This window comes from Malaclemys terrapin, chromosome 10 (assembly GCF_027887155.1).
Source record: "Malaclemys terrapin pileata isolate rMalTer1 chromosome 10, rMalTer1.hap1, whole genome shotgun sequence".
Classification (NCBI taxonomy): domain Eukaryota; kingdom Metazoa; phylum Chordata; order Testudines; family Emydidae; genus Malaclemys; species Malaclemys terrapin.
The window spans coordinates 25641259-25660771 of NC_071514.1; the positions used below are offsets into that span (position 1 = coordinate 25641259).

Sequence of the window (19513 nt, forward strand, 5' to 3'; positions counted from 1 at the left end):
TATTTGGATTTGTGTTAACGGGAGTGTACTTTAGGAACAGGATGTGGCACTTTAGAACATTTGAGTCTGAGCAAAATCTGGGAGATTTTGCTTGGATGAAAAAGGAGTGGAAGACCCTGCCCGTGTAAGAGCCAAAAAGTTCAGAGCTAGATTAAGACCTTGTCTACACTACACAGTTTTGTCAATGCAAGTTAAGCTGACAATCTGAAACCAGTATAATTACATCGCTCGTGCATGTTCACACAATGCTCCTTCTGTTGATGGAGCACATCCACAGTTGGTGCTCTAGCATCAACAGTGAGAGCAGTGCACTGTGGGTTGCTATCCCACTGTGCTACTCTCCAGCTTCTACAGCTAGGAGTTGTGGGAAGACTAAGTGGATCAGAGTGTATCATGGGTTTGAGCTCAACATCCCAGGATGCAGTTTTTTCCGTCCCAGCATTCCATGGGCTTCCGAATGCGTTTTGTGGCATTTTTCAACAGCCCCTGCTTACTGTGCGCCTGCCATCTGTCTGAAAGGATGGATCCCATACTGCTCTCTACTGTTGTGGTCACTGTTATGAACACATTGCGGATGGTCATATGTTATATCATGAACTCCCAATCTGAACAGAAATCAGAGTTGCCTGACCTGCTGTGTGCCATGGAAAGAAAAAATGCCACATTACTTTTGGCATTCACGGGAGCAGTGAATATGGTGGACCATTGCTTTTAGGCTCAGGAAACAAGCACTGAGTGGTGGGATGACGAGCACGGGCTGCAGAACTTTTGGATGCAGAAAATCACCTTCCTGGAACTGTGTGCGGAGCTCGCCCCAGTACTGTGGCACAAGGACACCAAAATGAGAGCTGCCCTCTCAGTGGAGAAGCACATGTCAATCGCTGTGTGGAAGCTGGCGACTCCAGACTGCTACCAGTCAGTTACGAATCAGTTTGGAATCAGGAAGTTGACCATTGGGGCTGCGGTAATGCAAGTGTACAGGGCCATTAATCACATTCTCCTATGAAGGACTGTGACTCTTGGCAATGTGCATGAAATATTGAATGGCTTTGCGGCAATGGGATTCCCTAATTGCAGTGGGGTGATAGAGGACACCATATTCCAATTTTGGCCCCGGACCATCTTGCAACGGAGTAGATCAATAGAAAGGGGTACTTCTCTATAGTATTGCAGGAGCTTGTGGATTACAATGGGCATTTCACTGACATCAACGCGGAGTGGTCCAGGAAGATGGATGACACATACATCTTCAGGAACACTGGCCTGTACAGAAAGCTGCAACCAAGGACTTTCTTTCCAGACAAGAAGATTCCAGTGGGGGGGAATGCTGAAATACCCACAGTGATCCTGGGAGACCCAGTGTACCCCTTACTTCCATGGCTCATGAAGCCTTACACGGGAAACCCGAATAGCAGCAAGGACCACTTGACCAATAGGCTGAGCAGGTGCAGAATGACCATAGAACGTGCCTTTGGCAGATTAAAAGTGTGCTGGCGCTATCTTTGTGGCAAGTTAGACCTAAATGAGGAAAATATTCCCAGGTCATAGCAACCTGCTGTGCGCTCCATAATATTTGTGAGGCTAAGGGTGACAAGTTTCCACTGGAGTGGAGCACAAAGGCGGATCACCTAGCTTCTGAATTTGAGCAGCCAGATACCAGGGCTATTAGAGGGGCACAATGGGGGAATATTCAAATCAGGGAGGCTTTGAGGCAACATTCTGACAATGAGCACCAGTAATATGTCTTTCTATACAGCACTCTGCCATGCTTTGGATAAAAATGTTGATGATTCCTGACCGGGATTTGTAGTCGGCAAATGATCAAATTGTCACTATGTATTACTACCAGCAACCACCATGTGTAGGACACAAATAAAGACTGCTTATTTTTAACAGAGTTTGTTTTTATCAAATACCAATTAACAACACACACAAAAGGCTTGGTGGGAAGGGAGATAAGAGTGCAGGGCAGTGCAGGCTGTCATAGCTGTAAGTCCAGCTATCATTTTGGAAACTGTCCAAAGGGATGGAGTAAACAGGGGACCAAACCGTTCCAGGAATTTGCAAGGAATGTGTGGAAGGAATCTACGGAGGGCATGGAAAGCAGTTCTGTACCAGCTGCAGGGCAGGGTCAAGCATGCATGTGTTCTGCCTGGAGCGTGATTAGGGACTTCAACATGTCTGTTTGCTCCTCCATCACTTTTATCATCCGTTCCTGGCTCTTTACAATGTGCTCCTTGCTCTCCTTTCAGTCCTGCCTTTCTATTTTAAATTTTTACTTCAGGGTCTCTCTCCATTCCCTGGGTTCTCTTTTTTCGGCCTCTGAGGATTGGAGCACCTCTCAGAACATGTCCTCCTTGCTTCATTCACCTTGGTCATTTCCTTATCTGAGGGAGGCGCTCTGCCAGCATGTAGGGCATTCCCCTGAAGGCCACATCTGCAGAAGCACAAGAAACAATTCACAGAAGCATGATTGTTAATTCACACACAGCATTGAATCATTATACTAAAATACACCTCCTTTTACATACATATCACTTTCTCACTGTCCCTTGGCAAGCACACATCTTGGCGAACACCCTAAACATGGAGTTTGGTCAGGGTAGGGGGCCTCAAGATGGGGCAAAGGATCTAGGTGTTTTTTTTAAGGGGATTACTGCAGGCAACTAGGGACAATATTGTAAATTCTGCCACCATTTTCCACAGGCAGGGATCAATGAAGCCGATATCTCACTCTTGAGGGTAAGCAAGGATGCAAGGGTGCATCTCCTGCACATGTGCGACTTCAGACCTGGTCTCTATGCTGCTCGCCTGTGTGCCACTTTGGTCTCTGCACCAGTGATTGCCAATTGGTGCAGGAAAGTTTCCTACAACAGGGGAAGGAATAAAGCAGCTCTGCCAAAGAACCTTCAGCAGAAGATTGGCGAATACCTCCAGTAAAGTTTCTTAAAGATCTCTCTGGAGGATTCCTGTGAAATCTCGGTGTGCATTAACACATTGTTCCACCACAGTGCTTAGCTGCACAAGGGAATGTGGAGCACACTGAAACACAACTGGTCTTGTACATTTCCATCCCTTCACCCACTGGAGAAATGGTCTGAAGTAAATAGTAAATGCAAAGTACTCCATTTAGGAAGGAACAATCAGTTGCACACATACAAAATTGGAAATGACTGCCTAGGAAGGAGTACTGCAGAAAAGGGATCTGGGGGTCATAGTGGACCACAAGCTAAATATGAGTCAACAGTGTAACACTGTTGCAAAAAAAAAAAAAAAAAAATCAACATAATTCTGGTATTTATTAGCAGGAGTGTTGTAAGCAAGACACAAGAAATAATTCTTCCGCTCTACTCCACACTGATTAGGCCTCAGCTGGAGTATCATGTCCAGTTCTCGGCTCCACATTTCAGGAAAGATGTGGACAAACTGGAGAAAGTCCAGAGAAGAGCAACAAAAATTATTAAAGGACTAGACAACATGATCTATGAGGGAAGACTGAAAAAAGTGGGTTTGTTTAGTCTGGAAAAGAGAAAACTGAGAAGGGACATGATAACAGTTTTCAAGTACATAAAAAGTTGTTACAAGGGGGAGGGAGAAAAATTGTTCTTCTTAACCTCTCAGGATGGGACAAGGAGCAATGGGCTTAAATTGCAGCCAGGGAGGTTTAGGTTAGACACTAGGAAAAACTTCCCAATTGTCAGGGTGGTTAAGCACTGGAATAAATTGCCTAGGGAGATTGCGGAATCTCCATCATTTTTATGAGCAGGTTAGACAAACACCTGTCAGGGATGGTCTAGATAATACTTAGTCCTGCCATGAGTTCAGGGGACTGGACTAGATGACCACTCGAGGTCCCTTCCAGTTCTATGATTCTAGAATATAACCGAGCAGCAGCAACTCAAAAAGATCACTTACCAGGGCTCTCCTCTCCTGCATCATGCGTACCAAAGACCAACTGCTGGGACTGGCTAGACCCCTCCGGAGTGGAAATGAGGTCCCAACTTGCTGCGCCACCAGACAACACTGCCATGGGCTCCGCATTGTCTTCCAACTCAACCTCGTCATCCATGACTTTGTCCTCGGGGTTGAGTCCACTGTCCACCGCCAAGAGCCCTATGGCTACATCGGCAGGGCTGGAGGCAGTGGAGTCACCACCAAGGATAGCGTCCAGCTCCTTATAGAAACAGGAGGTCTTTGGCACAGCACCAAAGCGATGGTTGGCCTCCCTTGCCTTCTGGTATGCCTGCCTCAGCTCCTTTATCTTCGCATGGCACTGATGCAGGTCCCGTTCGTAGCCCTTATCCAACAAACCACAAGAAATCTGACCACAGGTATCCAAGTTCCTATGGCTAGAGCAGAGCTGGGACTGCATAGCCTACTCTCCCAACAGTGCCAGCAGATCAAACAACTCAGGTGTGCTCCAAGCAGGAGAGCGTTTGCCATGTGGAGCTGCCATGGTCAGCTGGGAAGATGCAATGTGACCACTCCACATCGAGCAAACAGGAAATGGAATTTCAAAAATTCCTGGGCCTTCAGAGTGGGAGGGGCAGATGCCTGTGTACCTGGGTGCAGGGCAGCAGAGTTCAAACTGCTGACCAGAGCGGTCAAGATGGTCATTGTGGGACACCTCCTGGAGGCCATTTACAGCGACATAACCAAGCGCGGTGTCTACACTGACACTTTGTTGATATGACTTTGCCACAAAAAACTCTACACCTCTCAGCGAGGTGGTTTTATTTTGTCGGCAAAGCAGGAGACTTTTGTTGGCAGAAGGAGCATTGCAGTGTGTACAAACTGTGTAGTGTGGACAAGGCCATAGTAAAGTTATGTTTCCAGAAAGCCAGCTTTATTCTCAAGGTGTAACATTAGTACCTAGAGGGACTAGATGCCTTAGGGCATTGCAAATGAGATACAGTCTTTCACTTGTAAAGTCACCAGTGTGAATCCTGCCCAGCTCAGCAGGGACAAAAACCCTGTTCAACTCTAATGCATGTTTGGCTTCCATATGAGCTTGGTAGTCCCAGTTCCAGCTCCCATATCACAATCTTACCATCATGGTCTACACTAGCTTGTAAACTCTTTGGGGCAGGGATTCTCTCTTACTATGTATTTATCCAATGTCTAGCACAATAGGACCCTTATCTGATAGTCTTCTAGTGAGAGTACCAGCACTACCTGCCACAAACATCATATTATTCAAAGTTGCACAAGTACTGGTAGCTTGAACCATTTCAGTGAAAAAAGGCTCATCATGCTAGAGCCAATCTCATTTTTGGGGTGGTCTGGCTCATGATTTTTTAAATTTCTGGTACTGGCAGTACGTTACAGCAGAGTTCTGAACAGCAACGAGGGTGTGGCAATCTGTTTCTCTGACCGTGGTTTCAGCATTCTCTGGAGAACAAGAACTGTTCTATGGTAAAGTAACCCCTTCTGGGGATTGGAATAAAACTGCTTAACACTTACAGTGGTGGCATGCCTCAAGGCTGATCCTAAAGCTGGTAACATCATTGAGGCTGTCAGACAGAAAAGAGGCAATTTTCAGATTTTACATCAGAAGTTTATCGCTTGGAGTAGGGATCCCCATTTTTAAAATACAAGTATTGGCAATGCATTTACACACACCTTCCTTAATAAAGATATCACTGTTCAACTGCAACACGCAGTGTCATCCACAGTACTGAAAGTTTAAAATGTTTTACTTCTTTGTTATTAAACATGTCAGGGCTCTTTGAGTCAGCTTGGGATATTTATTCAAAACAAACAGAACCAGACACTGAATCCTAAAACATTGTCTTGTTTTGGGGAAAAGGGAGTTGGCATTCCAACATTACCATTAACAATATAACCAAAGCAGATTTTTTTTTTTAAAGGGTGCTTACAGTCCGATCCACAGAACACTTAACCCCAGATAAAGTTTAGAGACTTCAAGTTCTGGGCCTCATGTGCCTTTAACCTCACTAAGGTCTGGTCTATACTACCCGCCTGAATCGGCGGGTAGAAATCGACCTCTCGGGGATCGATTTATCGCGTCCCGTTGGGACGCGACAATCGATCCCCGAATCGGCGCTCTAACTCCACCAGCGGAGGTGGTAGTAAGCGCCGCCGACAAAAAGCGGCAGAAGTCGATTTTGCCGCCGTCCTCACAACGGGGTAAGTCGGCTGCAATACGTCGAATTCAGCTACGCTATTCACGTAGCTGAATTTGCGTGTCTTAAATCGACTCCCCGCTGTAGTGTAGATGTACCCTAAGTTATTACTTATTTCTATAGTGTTCCTCCCCAAAATGCTGCATAATGTAATTCAGCTTTTGGTCTCTATTTTAATATGATACCAATTTTTTAAAAAGGAAAGCTGAAGGTCTGCAGAGGGGTTGCCAAATTAAAACAGAAAAAAATGCTGAAGTAGTGTTTTCAGATGACTTTTGAACACGGGCAAGGAGCAGCTGTGGAAGATGTTCAGCAGGAACAAGTTACAGACGCTAGGAACCACTGCATCAGTAGCACAAACTCCTGCCAACCCAAAGCAGGTGCTGCTGGAGCACAGGCTTCCTGCCGGATGTAGTACTAGGTGGTGCTCTCAAATGTACCTAAGCAATTGCTGGCTTTAAATTTAAAAAAATATATATTCACCATTATAAACAACCAGTGTAATGTAACTGGGATGGGCAGCAGTAGTGCTGCTACTGTTTGCATTAACAGGGAAGTTTTAATAACCTGACAGTGGCAACTGTACATGTTGCTGGTACAAAGTCACTGGAGTATGGATGCGGCCCATATATATTTCTCATCTGAAAATGAATATTTTGTTCCATGTCTGAACCACCTGGCTGACCATCAAAAGAATGTGTTCAAAAAATAATGATAAAGTTTATAACTACTTTCAAACTTCCCCTGTAAGTGAAGATATGAATCCTAGCTAGCAACCAGACTTCTCTTTTTGGAAATGAGGCATCGTGACAACGAGCAGGAATATCAACCAAGAACACCTCCAGGGGGAAAACTGGGCTTGAAAGGTCTATCAGGCAAGATAATTGTGAAACACCACCTCAATACTCTATTCCACAGTAAGAAAAGATATCATATCATATGTACATGAAGACAGGATAAAACCTGCCAGGATGCCACATTTCATGTCCTCAGAGAGGGCACACAGTGTCACCAATTTACTCTGATTCTGGATACAATCCAAACAACTAGAGGGCCATTCCAAATGTACCAACAATATCCCTTAGTTATAAGGCCCAGATTTTTAAAGCTATTTAGGCATTGTTGCGCTCAGCGCTGCAACGCCTACCTGATTTAGGAGCCTAAGTCTCATTTTCAAAAGGGATCTAGGCACATAGGAGTCTAAATTCCAAAGTGCATACAACCCGTCTGAAATTGAGATTTAGGCTCCTAAACCAGTTAGCCATTGCGATGCTGACTACAGCAACGTCGAAGTAGCTTTAAAAATCTGGTCCTAAAGCAACAGCTCCAGTCACTTACATGAAGACTTGATGGGAAGTTCAGTAAGGCCAAAATGGCCACCTAACCCTTTTCTGAAGCCAGCACAACATCATTTTACTGCAACAAGCATAGTTTTAACTCTGTACAGATACCTGAATCCAGATGAGACGCATCTATCGTAGTGCAAATGAATCTGAAAAGCATTAAAGTAGCATTGCAAACTAAATAAGCAAGATACTCAGAGTGATACAAGTGTAAGAAATGTAAGAAGTTTATACAAAACCACAGTTTAACTACGTAGACTGCACACTAGCCGTGTACTATAGTATCCAACTGAAACAGCAGTGATCAAACAGAATACAACCCATTTTTGCTTAAAGAATAACAGAGTGGAGGAAATCAAGCTTTAATTTTCTACAGTTATTGTATGTAACAAACGGCATGAGTTTAATAAGTACAAGAGAACTAGTTCAGATGTATATTGGATTTTTATAGTCAAATGTTTTCAAAATTATTTTCATTTAATTTCTTAGTTATAGTTTCAACCCCCATTATCTTATTCTCTTTCCTAGATTGTGCTTTTCTTCCCAGTTCTTTGTTCTTGCTGGTTCAGGGAATTTTGGCTCAAACCAATACAGGAGAAACAAAGCACTGACTTCTGTGCTTAACTGAGGAAAGAAAATAATCCCTGTATAACTCTGAAAGCAAAGTATTTAGTACACATACTGAAAAACTGAAGATAGGTTTAAAGGTAACTATCTTCCTGGTAACATCATTACCATTAAAGACAGATGCACATCATAAAGAAAGGGTTGTTCAACCAATTTTTCCCCCTAGTTTTTTTCACACATTACCACTAGAAACAAGCTTACAGTACGGTCTGGCATGAATCGTCACTGTTGACCACAAAGGGGAAAACCCGCAACTGACCTATTTCATACCTACAGTATGTAAACAATTTTTATCCAGAAAAAGTCTCTGCAGTTGATAGGAATATACTAAACAGAATTTTAGTATTCAGAATTGTTAAAACTACAAAAAGTTTTTACTACCTGCAAAAAAATGTTGGTTTTGTACAGAGTTTATTCTTGCAATATTAAATTCAAGAATTAGCCAATTTGATTAATTAAATAGCTCCAGCTTCCAAAAGTCAGCAATGAAATTTATGCTTCACAGCAAGGGATAGGACTACTCAAAAGCAGGGGCCATATGTTAGATCTACTCATGGACCCCCTCCCTCCCATATGAAACTGCACAGACCACCTCCCCATCCTGTTTCACTTGTATAACATCTCTATGGCAATTATAGCAAATAATGACATGGAAATAGTATCTGACAGCTTTGAATTAATTTTTAGCTATCTTAATGATTTAGCAGGTAGAAAGTGCAGCTCTTGTTAGTAGTCAATGAAAGCTCACTGATAATCTGATGGCTAGCAACTAGCTTCCTATTTACTTATAGGTAAATTCAAAGTTTTCCTATTAACCAATAAAGGTCTATAAGGGTTGGAACCTAGAATCTGAGAAATGGCTTCTCTCCCTACATTCTTCCACAACGAAGATCTGTTGAGGGACTAGAGCAAGAAGTTCCAACACTCAAAAGTATGGAGGTTGGTGGCAGGGTATTTCTGGAAAACTCCAGACTTCACTTCCCTTGTAAGTCTGCAACAGCTCCTTTCTGCTGACCTTTGGGGTAGAATTTTCTCAGTAGGAATGGCAGGACTGCTGCATTTTTATTTATTCTTTTGATTTATGCCGAATGTGGTCAACTAAAATTTGCCACTGTTGTGAGACTTTTTGCACCAGGTGATATTCTAATAGGTGCCTTTTTATAAAGACAAAGTATGTATTTGTATCTATCTATTTTACAGTTGTATCAGCTTCTTAGAACTATTTTAAATTAATTAATTAACACGAGGAATGGACTGAACAAAAAACACAGATTTGGATCCTGATCTGAATTTTGCAGCTCTACCCCAATTCCAAATATTTCTGTTTGGCAAAATGTGCAGAATTAGGGTAAGAAGAGAAAGCAACATACATTAGTCATGGAAGCTGCAATCCCTTCTTTCAGGACGACAAAAATATTTCAGTGCTTTCCATGCAATTCTGGTCAGACGAATTTAAAATTAAACAGTACAATCTCCAGTAGCAATATATTTTTTATTAAAATTATACACAGCTGGAAACAAAACTGGGAGTATTTTTAAAAATGTATATCAAGATTTGGGGTCAAACTTCCCACTAGCATACAGACAGGTGCAACTCCAATGAAATCAATTGAATTGCACCAGTTTACAGGGAATTTGGCCTTTAGGGCTCAGGGGAGGGTAGATTATCATCTGAGATGACAGTCCAGACAATTCTTTGCTTATTAAAAATGAATTAGAAATGTATTCTGTGTTACAATGTTGCACCATCTGACTTGCTGTAACAAAGAGAAAAAGAAAACACCTGTGGTGGAAAGTGAAATGTTTGTGAAAAAAATAAATCAAATGTTTATGCTGTGAGGTCAACAATTTAATGCTCTCCTATATATTTTAAATGAAGTTAACAGTAGTGGCTCTTTGCCAAATCTCTTATTATTTTAATATGTTTTTTCAATACATTTCATTAGCTCAGTGTTTCAAAATAAATGTGAAAAAGGCTGGGTCTGATTCTCCTACAGGCAGCTTTGCAATGGCTCACTTCTGCAAAGTTATTTCTGCCATACTCAGAAAGTCAGGATCTTTTATAAAACCTCAGCTCGCTCTCAAAGGTTACATAAAGGTCAGTTTTCATTTTATTCAGATTATCTTCTAACCTTGTAAAAAAATGCCCCCAGACCTAGAGAGACTGCCTTGTCCTGGTGGGTACTCCCCATTTTGAAAAGTTGCTTCTCCTTACTCCGCTCTCCCTGCCCCCACCTTTGCAGTCGCTGCCAAATGCCATTTATGCAGCTAAGTTTGCCCATTCCCTAAGGATAGAGTCGCAGGCTGCACCTGTTGATGGGAGGGATGTTGAGGACGCAGAGTTTGCCAAGAGCAACTCCTTGCCATTGTAAGAGGCAGAGCGCTTTCTTAACCAGCTAAATGAGGGAAGACATTTTAGATGAGCAGGTGTCCTGAGGAGGAAGTCTCCCTGAGGAAGAAGGTATTCCCTTCTCCACCTCCTCCCCCTTCACATGATAGATGTGGGGCTAGCCAGCTCTCATGGTCAAGGGGCAGGCTACCTCCATTCACTGATCAAGGATGGAACACCCATTTCCACACCCAACTAAGGTAAAAGGGTGACAGGCAGATGGTGCCTACCCAATCTGGAGAGAACAAGCAGTTACACCCAGATAACTCCAGCCAGAGAGGACTGATCAGGCTGACCCACATTGCAGCCAGCATGCACTGACCTAAAAAGTACACCGTCTACAATTCATTATGTATACAGTAACAGCAATATGTTCTGGACAGGAAGTCTCCCTACACAGCCTATGACAGTAGAGCCACAAAACCAAGAAAAACTGAGTTAGCTACAATAACACTTGGCAATTTTACAGTACCTCTTATTTGAGGATCTCAAAAGTACTTTACAAAGGTGGGTAAACATCTCCATTTTACATATAGGGAAACTGAGGCACAAGCATTGGCATGACTTGTTCAAGCTCACATATGCAAGGGACTACAGGAACAGTGATAGAGTTAGGAGCATAACTAAAGGTTTGGTCTACACTTAAAAATTAGGTTGATGCAGCTACATTTGCCAGGGTCTGAAAAAACCCACACCCCTGACCAAAACAGCTGTGCCAACCTAGCTCCCTGGGTAGACATAGCTATATCGACAGAAGAATGCTTCCATTGACATAGCTAATTTTGTATGGGAAGGTGATCCTACACCAATGGAAAAATCCATTCCAGTGGTATAGACTGCATGTACTCTACAGGGTTATGCCAGCACAACTATGGCAACACAGCTATGCTGGCATAGCCTCTGTTGTGTAGATACAGCCCAAGTAACCTACTTCCCAGTCCCCTACTCTAGTCATTAGACCATCCCTTTCACTTAATTCTTTATTTGTCCCATAGTTGCTAGGTATTACAAGGGCCTCGGACCACGCTGCATTGCACAGAGCTCAATCAGACAAAAACAATACATAGATACACACAATATTACAGGTCATGGAAGTCTTCAGATACTGTCTGTACAGACACTGTCACCATTTTGAAGTATTCTGTTTGTTACACCTGTCTCCTTCCAGATGCAGAGGATCTGCACTCTGGCTGGGATTGTTGGAGGACACTAAGGGAGTTAGGTATACGAATATCATTGAATTTTAATGCGCTGCTCCTAACTCCATAGAGTCCTTTGAAAATCCAAATCTGCACCTTTATCAATAGTCAGGTTAGGAAGCAAAACTCAAACAGATAAGTCTTCTTACTCATTAGCCAAGTATACATTTTAATGTATGCTGTAGCCCCTTGTACTTACAGGGCATCTGTGAAGCTGTACTGCTTCTATGCTGTTGATGACCCATGTCGTTAGCAGCATGTCAATATCTTAACAGCAAGACTAATACAACCTAGATATTGAGCCAAATTCATCCCCAATACAACTCCACTGACTTACACCAGGGATAATCTTGGCCTACTGTGTTGGTAGATTTAACTTGGTGGTAGATTTAACAATCAAATATACAAAAAGTCACCATGACTACAAAATTCCAATAAATATGAGAGACCAACCCCCCTCAGCACTGAAATACCAGGTTTAGTGGATGGGGGAAATTAAGAGTATCTTGTTGATAAAGTTTATATCTATACTAATTTTTTTTCCCTTTGGATTAAATCAATTTAGTTTTGGGACTTTTATATAGTAAAAAACAATGTTTCCCAAATTATGGCAGATTCTCCTTGAGGAGGCATGAAGGAGTAGCTGGGTGTGAAAGGGCCTGCAGACAAACTCAAACTGTTCTCCAAAGTTTCAGCATTTCTCCCCCCACCCCCAATAGTTTTTAGCCACCATGATTGCAGAAGAAATCTGTCAAACATGTTTGAGCCTGAGTTTGCAGAGAGTCTGAAATAATAACTCTGAGGTGTGAACTGCCCCATTCATTTCAATAGTGATTTTTTAAATGTCAACACTTAACTATTTCACTGCCCATCAAAGCATGCAAAAAAGGAGAGATTCAAATTATGAAGGCCCACACCAGTGTTTTCCAAAGCACGGGGCATGAAGAGTTATCTGCAATGTATGAGCACCAGACATATTAATTAAGAGAGGTGTGATTGCAGGGGATGTGTGACTTGTTTCACTAGCCAGAAGAGGGGCTGTGCTTTCAAGAAATTAGGAACAATTGATATAAAATCCAGCCTAGTTTCTTAGAACAAAAACAAGAGTCTAAAATGAAAAAGGGCCCAGTTCAACTCCCACTGACTTCAATGGGACTTAAACTGGGCCCTACCACACATTGGAGTTTGCCACTAAGCAGCCCAGCTCATGCAGTCTTGGCATAGTGCACCATACTACTAACTAAAAGACAGATCTGAGAACAAAATTATGATCAGAAACCCATACCCAGTGCTGCTTAGACAGACTGCGAATGCTTTGTGTTCTAAACTCCACACTAGTCCTCAGTGCGTTTTTTATGTCTGACATGGGGAAAAAAGCCTTCACCTCTCATGCAGAATTAATAAATCCAAATCATAACAGATGCCTTAAGGACAAAAATGAACTGCTAGGATCTAGGCTAGGTAAGCAAACCCAGGGCCTGACTACATGTGCGGATGTAAACAACAGAAGACAATTTACAACAACAGTAAACACATATTTAATTTAATAATTTTTGCCAAATAGTCAAAATAAGGATCAAGAAAACAAAACAATTTCCACTAGCTATAGGATGTGAACTGGACCATGTGAATAGGGTAGTAAGAGAGGGTTGAAATTGCCTAAAATCATTGGGGCTACTGTTTACTGCACATAGTCCAGAATGTCAGCAAATACTTTTCTTTGTTTGCAATCCAAATTTCTTAATCTCTATCCACATCATTTTTATGCATGTCCAGTACTGTCTGATTTTTTCCACCAATAGGATATTCTCTAGCAATCTAATGGAATTATGAGTCGACTCAAAATCCATAGCAGTATGTTTGTGTACACAGGCTCCATATATAAATAAAACACTTATTTGATAATACTATATTCTCACTCCAAAAAATTAATTGAAATTCCATTAGTCTATATGCACAGACAGCTAAACAGGGTAAGGTTTTCCCTCCTCAGGCTTTAGTGTCTGGACAAAAAGCTATTAATATAAAAGCTTTAATGAATCTACAGTGAAATGCAAATAAGCATATTGAGGCCCAATGTCCAGGGAAGACTAAGGCAATTTACAAACCCTGATATTAATCAGAGAGTCTAGGCTCTGTAAAGACAGGTTCTTTCTAGTCTAGACTTCTAATCCGTCATTGGGAAAAGAAATCGAATATTAATTTCTGTTCTTTTCATCAGCACTGTAAGAACATATCCAATTGTCAGAGCAAGTTATATATGCGATACAAAAAATAAAAATGGACAACACTTCATTGGGCCCATTCAAGCGGGTCAGCTGAAAAAAAACAATTCTGTGGATAGACAATACAGAATCCTTAATCTTTTAATCAGGCAAGAGTTAATAAGCCATAACTATCCAACATACCTGTACACAGACATGATTGTAATGCTAATGCTTCCTGATCATTTTAAAAACATTTCTACCCCTCCAATGAGCACTTAAAGTGCGAATAAAAATATTAACTTAAAATGCTGCTAAATACTTTTGAAAGTCTTCAATATGCATGCCAACCATGCTGTGAACCTTAAACACTAAAACTTAATCCAGTGTTTAGTTTTAAAGAGATACTAGATACAGAAGAGTTACTTCTTTCGTCAAACTGCATTTTAATTTAATAAACAGAACAAATTAACTATGAGCTAAGATAATGAATAACTCATTGTCCTGCAAGAGGCCTACATCACATACTATATTTATATTTGTCTGTACAGTGGAAGGACAGGCACAGACTTGTTTGTGATCAGCAAGTCCAGTATTTCAGTAGCTGCTATATCCTGCTATACTATTTTGATTGAAAATATGTTTTGCATACTAGAAACACATCTTTTAAACTAAAAATGTCCATCCACTATACTTGCAAATGGGGGGGGGGGGGGGAGGAGAGAGAGAGACAGATAAAACAGTGAAGACAATGCTGAAAGGTACTCATTTAATGTGTTAAATCCTTCAGGAGTTAAAAAACACTGACCTCCTAAAACAAAAAACGTAGGAGAAAATACTCTTCTCAACAGTGATAAGTTAAAGCTACCCATAAAGATGGAATCTGGTCATTTTAGTATTATTCTCAAGAATAGCTTGTACAATACATTAACTGCCAGTACACTCCACCTACTGTAAACAGTACTAATTCTTGGGTTGGGAGCAGGGAAGAAGTGAGTTTCCAATGCATGATATAACTACTGTATGTATATTACTTTTCTTTTGCAAAACTACCTTAATTTCTGGTTAATAAGAATAACTAAATCTGCACTAATATAGTATATAAGACACTAGTAAATATTAACAAAAACAAAAAAATCAGACGTTCAGGTGAAGACTGCTTGCTAGAAGTACAGTACTAAGAGAACACAAGGATTTCTAATGTTAGCTCTCCACAGTCAGAAAAACAAAATTTAAAGTAGGGTTTGAAAATTTAGTGCAATTTTATTATAAATAAGTTGTTTCACATATTATATGTTTACAGTATAATATGCAAGTACTGATATTGTCTGGAAGAGCTGCAGAAGTTTTAGACCTGTCAAAAAAGCTGTAAGGACAGTCAAGAAGTAAAGGTCATGTGTATATGAAGGATGGCTAATCAACTATCTACTAATTCTACAAGCCATATTGGGAGAGGAGACAACCACAATGTACTGGCATTTTTGAAACTTCTGATTGTTTCAGATACTTTGTACTAGCTTATGCATCACCATTTGGTGAAGCTAATAAAGTTCTTTTGTACTGAAAGTGAAGAAAAGTTATTTACTCAAACACGTTACATATTTGAACCAAGCTACCTTTGAATGTAATGTTATAATACCAAAGTCTCTTTTTAAAAAGCAAGTTCTTATTAAAGGAGAGGTTTTACTTAGTAGCCATTTTGTCTTCAACTTGGACATGATACCTAATCTGAATGCAATGTAAACATGCTGTCTGAGAAGCTGATTTCCAAATACCATGTTGATGGGAAGAGAAGGGGTAAAACATAAAATATGTACCCAAAAACCTATTATAAATCAGAATAATCTGAAGGTAACACAATCAGAACATCCAGGAAATTCATCAGTTAATATTGTCTCCTTAAGTCACCTCACTGCACACAAAAACTAAACAAAAGGCTGTGTGTGTGCATTAAGGACAGATAATGTGATTTACAGTTTAATTTTAATTTCTTAGGTTTTTTTATATCAGTTTAACTACATAACAACCCCCCTAATAATATTTTTAATATTTTTGGACTTCCTTTTAAAATCCATATTAATTCAATATACCATAAAAGCTAACTATAGTATGAAGCACTATAAACACTGGATCAGTTCACTGGCTATTAGGCATCCATAATATGGATGCTGCAAAAGGCAAAAATTATTGTACATATGCAATTCCCAATTTTCAAAATGTACCCAAAGGGCTTAATCCACATATTGCAGGTGCCAGGCCCTTGCAATACTTCAAATAAAAAAATTGCTTTGTTTTGAGAGTGGAGGACAAACTAAACTCAATAAACTTTTTTAAAACTAGTTTTTAAAAACTAATAGTAAATTCAGCAGAATGCGGGTTTACTGTGAGGTGATTTTGTTTAAAATTTGTAATAAAAATTGGATTCTTGGAAATGTCACCATGCCAAGTTTTAGCCCAGATCACATTTTAATTGCAAACCCATGGAAATAGAGGTTTATAATAGGAACACTGATACAATCTTTATTATGACATTTGCACACCTTGATGCATTAATACTTTGTATTATTGGGGGATGAGATGAATTCATATATCAAAAAGAGCCTATTAATAAGCAGAAAACAATATTCAATTATTAAGATACCTTAAATAGGTGAGGCTATATCCATTATCTTAACACAAACCTACCATAACTACCATTATCTCTGGATACAATGAATGTAAACATAGCCAACCAAAGCCTTAAGTACATTTGACTGTATATAATTCCTGGGGGAAAATGCTGGTATCCTCTAAATAAAAGAGATACACATGTATGTGTGTAGTACAATATCTAGAATACACACAGGTGTGGGTATATTATATATATTTCCAAAAGGTGCGTTCTTCCCAGGAAATGCAGAACCACCACCTCTCCTAGATGGTTTATAATCTTGAATAAACACTGCAAAAACATGTAGGGGAGGTAACTAATCCTACAGATGAACAGGTTTTGCGTTGCCTATTAATATTCTTACGGACAATGGTCCGTCTGGCTGAAATTCACAATACGCTTCTTCCTCTCTGTGTGTGTGTGTGGGGGGGGGGTCTCTCTCTCTCTCTCTGCAAAGCCAAGTAAACACATTTTCCATTCCCCATCCCCCACCCCTCAGATACACACCACCATCATGCAGTGCAAGTTATCTCCCAACCTCCTTTCTTTTAAATGCACCAAGTGTTTCGATCCCTATAGATTTTAAGCAACTTGTTTTTCTGCAGCTCTAAAAAGAAACATTTAACATTTATTTTCGGGGGGAGGGGAGGGTGGTTTCAGAGGTGCACACTGAGGAACGATTTACCCCAAAATAACCCTCCAAAACAATGTCAAGGGCCCTATCAGCGAGCCCCAGGCTCTGGCAGTGCACATGCAGCGCCTGCACGAACCAATCTCCGGCTCAGCGCTAAGCCAGCGGGCCATGGAGGCTGCTGCTGCTCTTACCAGATGGAGTTCTTGATTTTGTGTTGCAGCGCGTTGGCTTCCGTCCCTTGCAGCCCGGGCACCAGGGCTGGCAAAGCCCCCCCTGGCGCGGGGGTGCCGGGGAGCTGCGGCGGCGGCGGCTGCTGGGGATCAGGTTGCTGTTCTTCTGCCATCATCGCCGGCGGAGGGGTGCGGGAGAGGGAGCGGGCGCGAGCGGCGCTGGAGACACTAGGCCTTCACCCCAGCACTCGAGTGAGTCGCCTTTCCCTGCTGCCTGGGGGACATCACGGAGGAGAAGCCGCGCCGGGTCCAGCCGCTGCTACGCCCGAGGGTGGGGAGCCTTCCCGAGGGGAAGGCGCATCGCGGCGCTGCCCCGCGCTCTGGGGTCGCTGCGGGCTCGCCGCCGCCGCCCCCCAGCACCTGGTCCCGCTGCAGCCCCAAAGCAGCCCGCACAGCGCTGCCTGCCGCTTGTCCTGCCGCTGCTCTGCCAGGCGAAGGCAGCCCGTGCGCGCAGGCTCACTGCCGCCCTGTGCAGACAGCAACAACACGGCTCAGACACAGGGGGGGCGAGGGAAGGAATAACCAGGGCAGGGACCCAGCCAGCGGTAGCCGGGCGGCGGGGGGGGGGGGGGGGGGGGGGGGGGGAGAGTTGACTCCCGCAGCAGCGTGCCTCAGGCTCCAGGCAGCACTGCAGACTGAGGGGGGAAAGGAGCGCCCTGCCCTTGATTCCGGCTGGCTGTGTCAGTGGGTGTCCATGCTGTTTGTGCAGGATTATGCAGTGTTGCCAAGTGGCCATGCGAAGGAGAAGGCTGGGCAAGGCACTCCCTGCACTAGACACCCAGCAGCAGATCCAGATGCAATGGCATGGAGGCCGCCCCCCCCCGAGACACAGGGCAGCCTCTCACCTGCTACCCAGGAGTCGCAGGATGCATCACACCACTGAGAAGGGTCGGGGGAAGGGAGCTGGGGGAGCCCCCTCAGAAGAGCACTGGTAAAACGTGCCCCTAAACTGCACATCGTTGATTAGCCAAATGCATAGATTACATTTTTTGTGACTGGCTTGCTGCTTTAAATTGTTAGTCATACGTACAGGGCCATAGGTCTGCATGGCCATTTTACGGATAAACACATCACAAGAAGGGTCCCTTGGAATGCCACATAGGTGCAGGGGTCTGCAAACGTGGATCAGATTGCTGGGTTAGGGCCCAAGGCCCAATCTGTAAATAAATACAGTATCACCTAGCATTGTGTTTACTCACATTAACAGCCCCATTTCATTACAAACTATTCACTGTAGTAGGCAAAACACCTGTTGGTTAGAATTCACACACACAATATTTAAGAATAACTGAGGTTGTATTGTACTTGCATACATAAATATGTAATTTAAATGTACACTCTGCCATACCAATTATCTAAACATGTCCTCCCTGATATTTTGTTATCAGCATTCTACTGCATATACAGAGATTCTCCAAAGTCAGGCAATATGGGTTAATGTTTGTGAAACAACATTTACAAATACTATTGTTTATTCTTTTACAGTGCTCTGTGTTTCCTAGAAACCCCACAATGGAGAGAAAACAATGAATGATAGGCTTGATTCTCTCTTGCCCTGCAACCATTTAAGCACCCCAGTGGCATAAAGGTACCTTAAAGGCAGTGATCTCCCTTCCCTATTTGAGTCTTACCCCTAGTGTAGGGGCCTCCCTTTCTGGCTTAGAACCAATGAAATGGCTTTGTCATGGCCCCCTTAAAGCTCTCAGCATAGGGGCATTCTGGATGAAAACTAGAGCAGTGCTGCACTCCACTTACTCTTGGCCTCCTATGGCTTCTATGGAGCTGTGGGCAGTGCAAACTTAGAGCAGCCTTGAGGCTGATCTAACATACAACAGCAGCTGGACTTGCTTCTGGCAGGATGGAAAATACAGGAGGCACAAAGTGTGCTAAGATCTACCTTTCACTCTCTCAGCATTCCTGTATTTATTGCCTCTCGGAGTGGAGAATCAAGCCGTATGATCCCCACTCCAAAGAGCTTACAAAACAAGAGCCCAATTTTGCAACTGGATCAACACATGTAGTATCTTAGACCTACGCAGAGTACTTTGAAAGCAGTGGGGCTTCACCCAAGTCTACCTGCATGCATCTCCA

General features: G+C 42.3%; 1 protein-coding gene across 1 annotated transcript in view; it reads right to left on the minus strand.

Moving 5' to 3' along the window:
• Positions 1-17830, minus strand: part of RFX7 (regulatory factor X7) — a 103964-nt gene extending 86134 nt beyond the window's left edge. Inside the window, exon 1 of the mRNA XM_054042070.1 lies at positions 17384-17830. Coding sequence (XP_053898045.1) covers positions 17384-17538 — 155 coding nt within the window. The 5' untranslated portion in view covers positions 17539-17830. The remainder of the gene's footprint in view (positions 1-17383) is intronic.
• Between the last annotated feature and the right edge of the window lie 1683 nt (positions 17831-19513).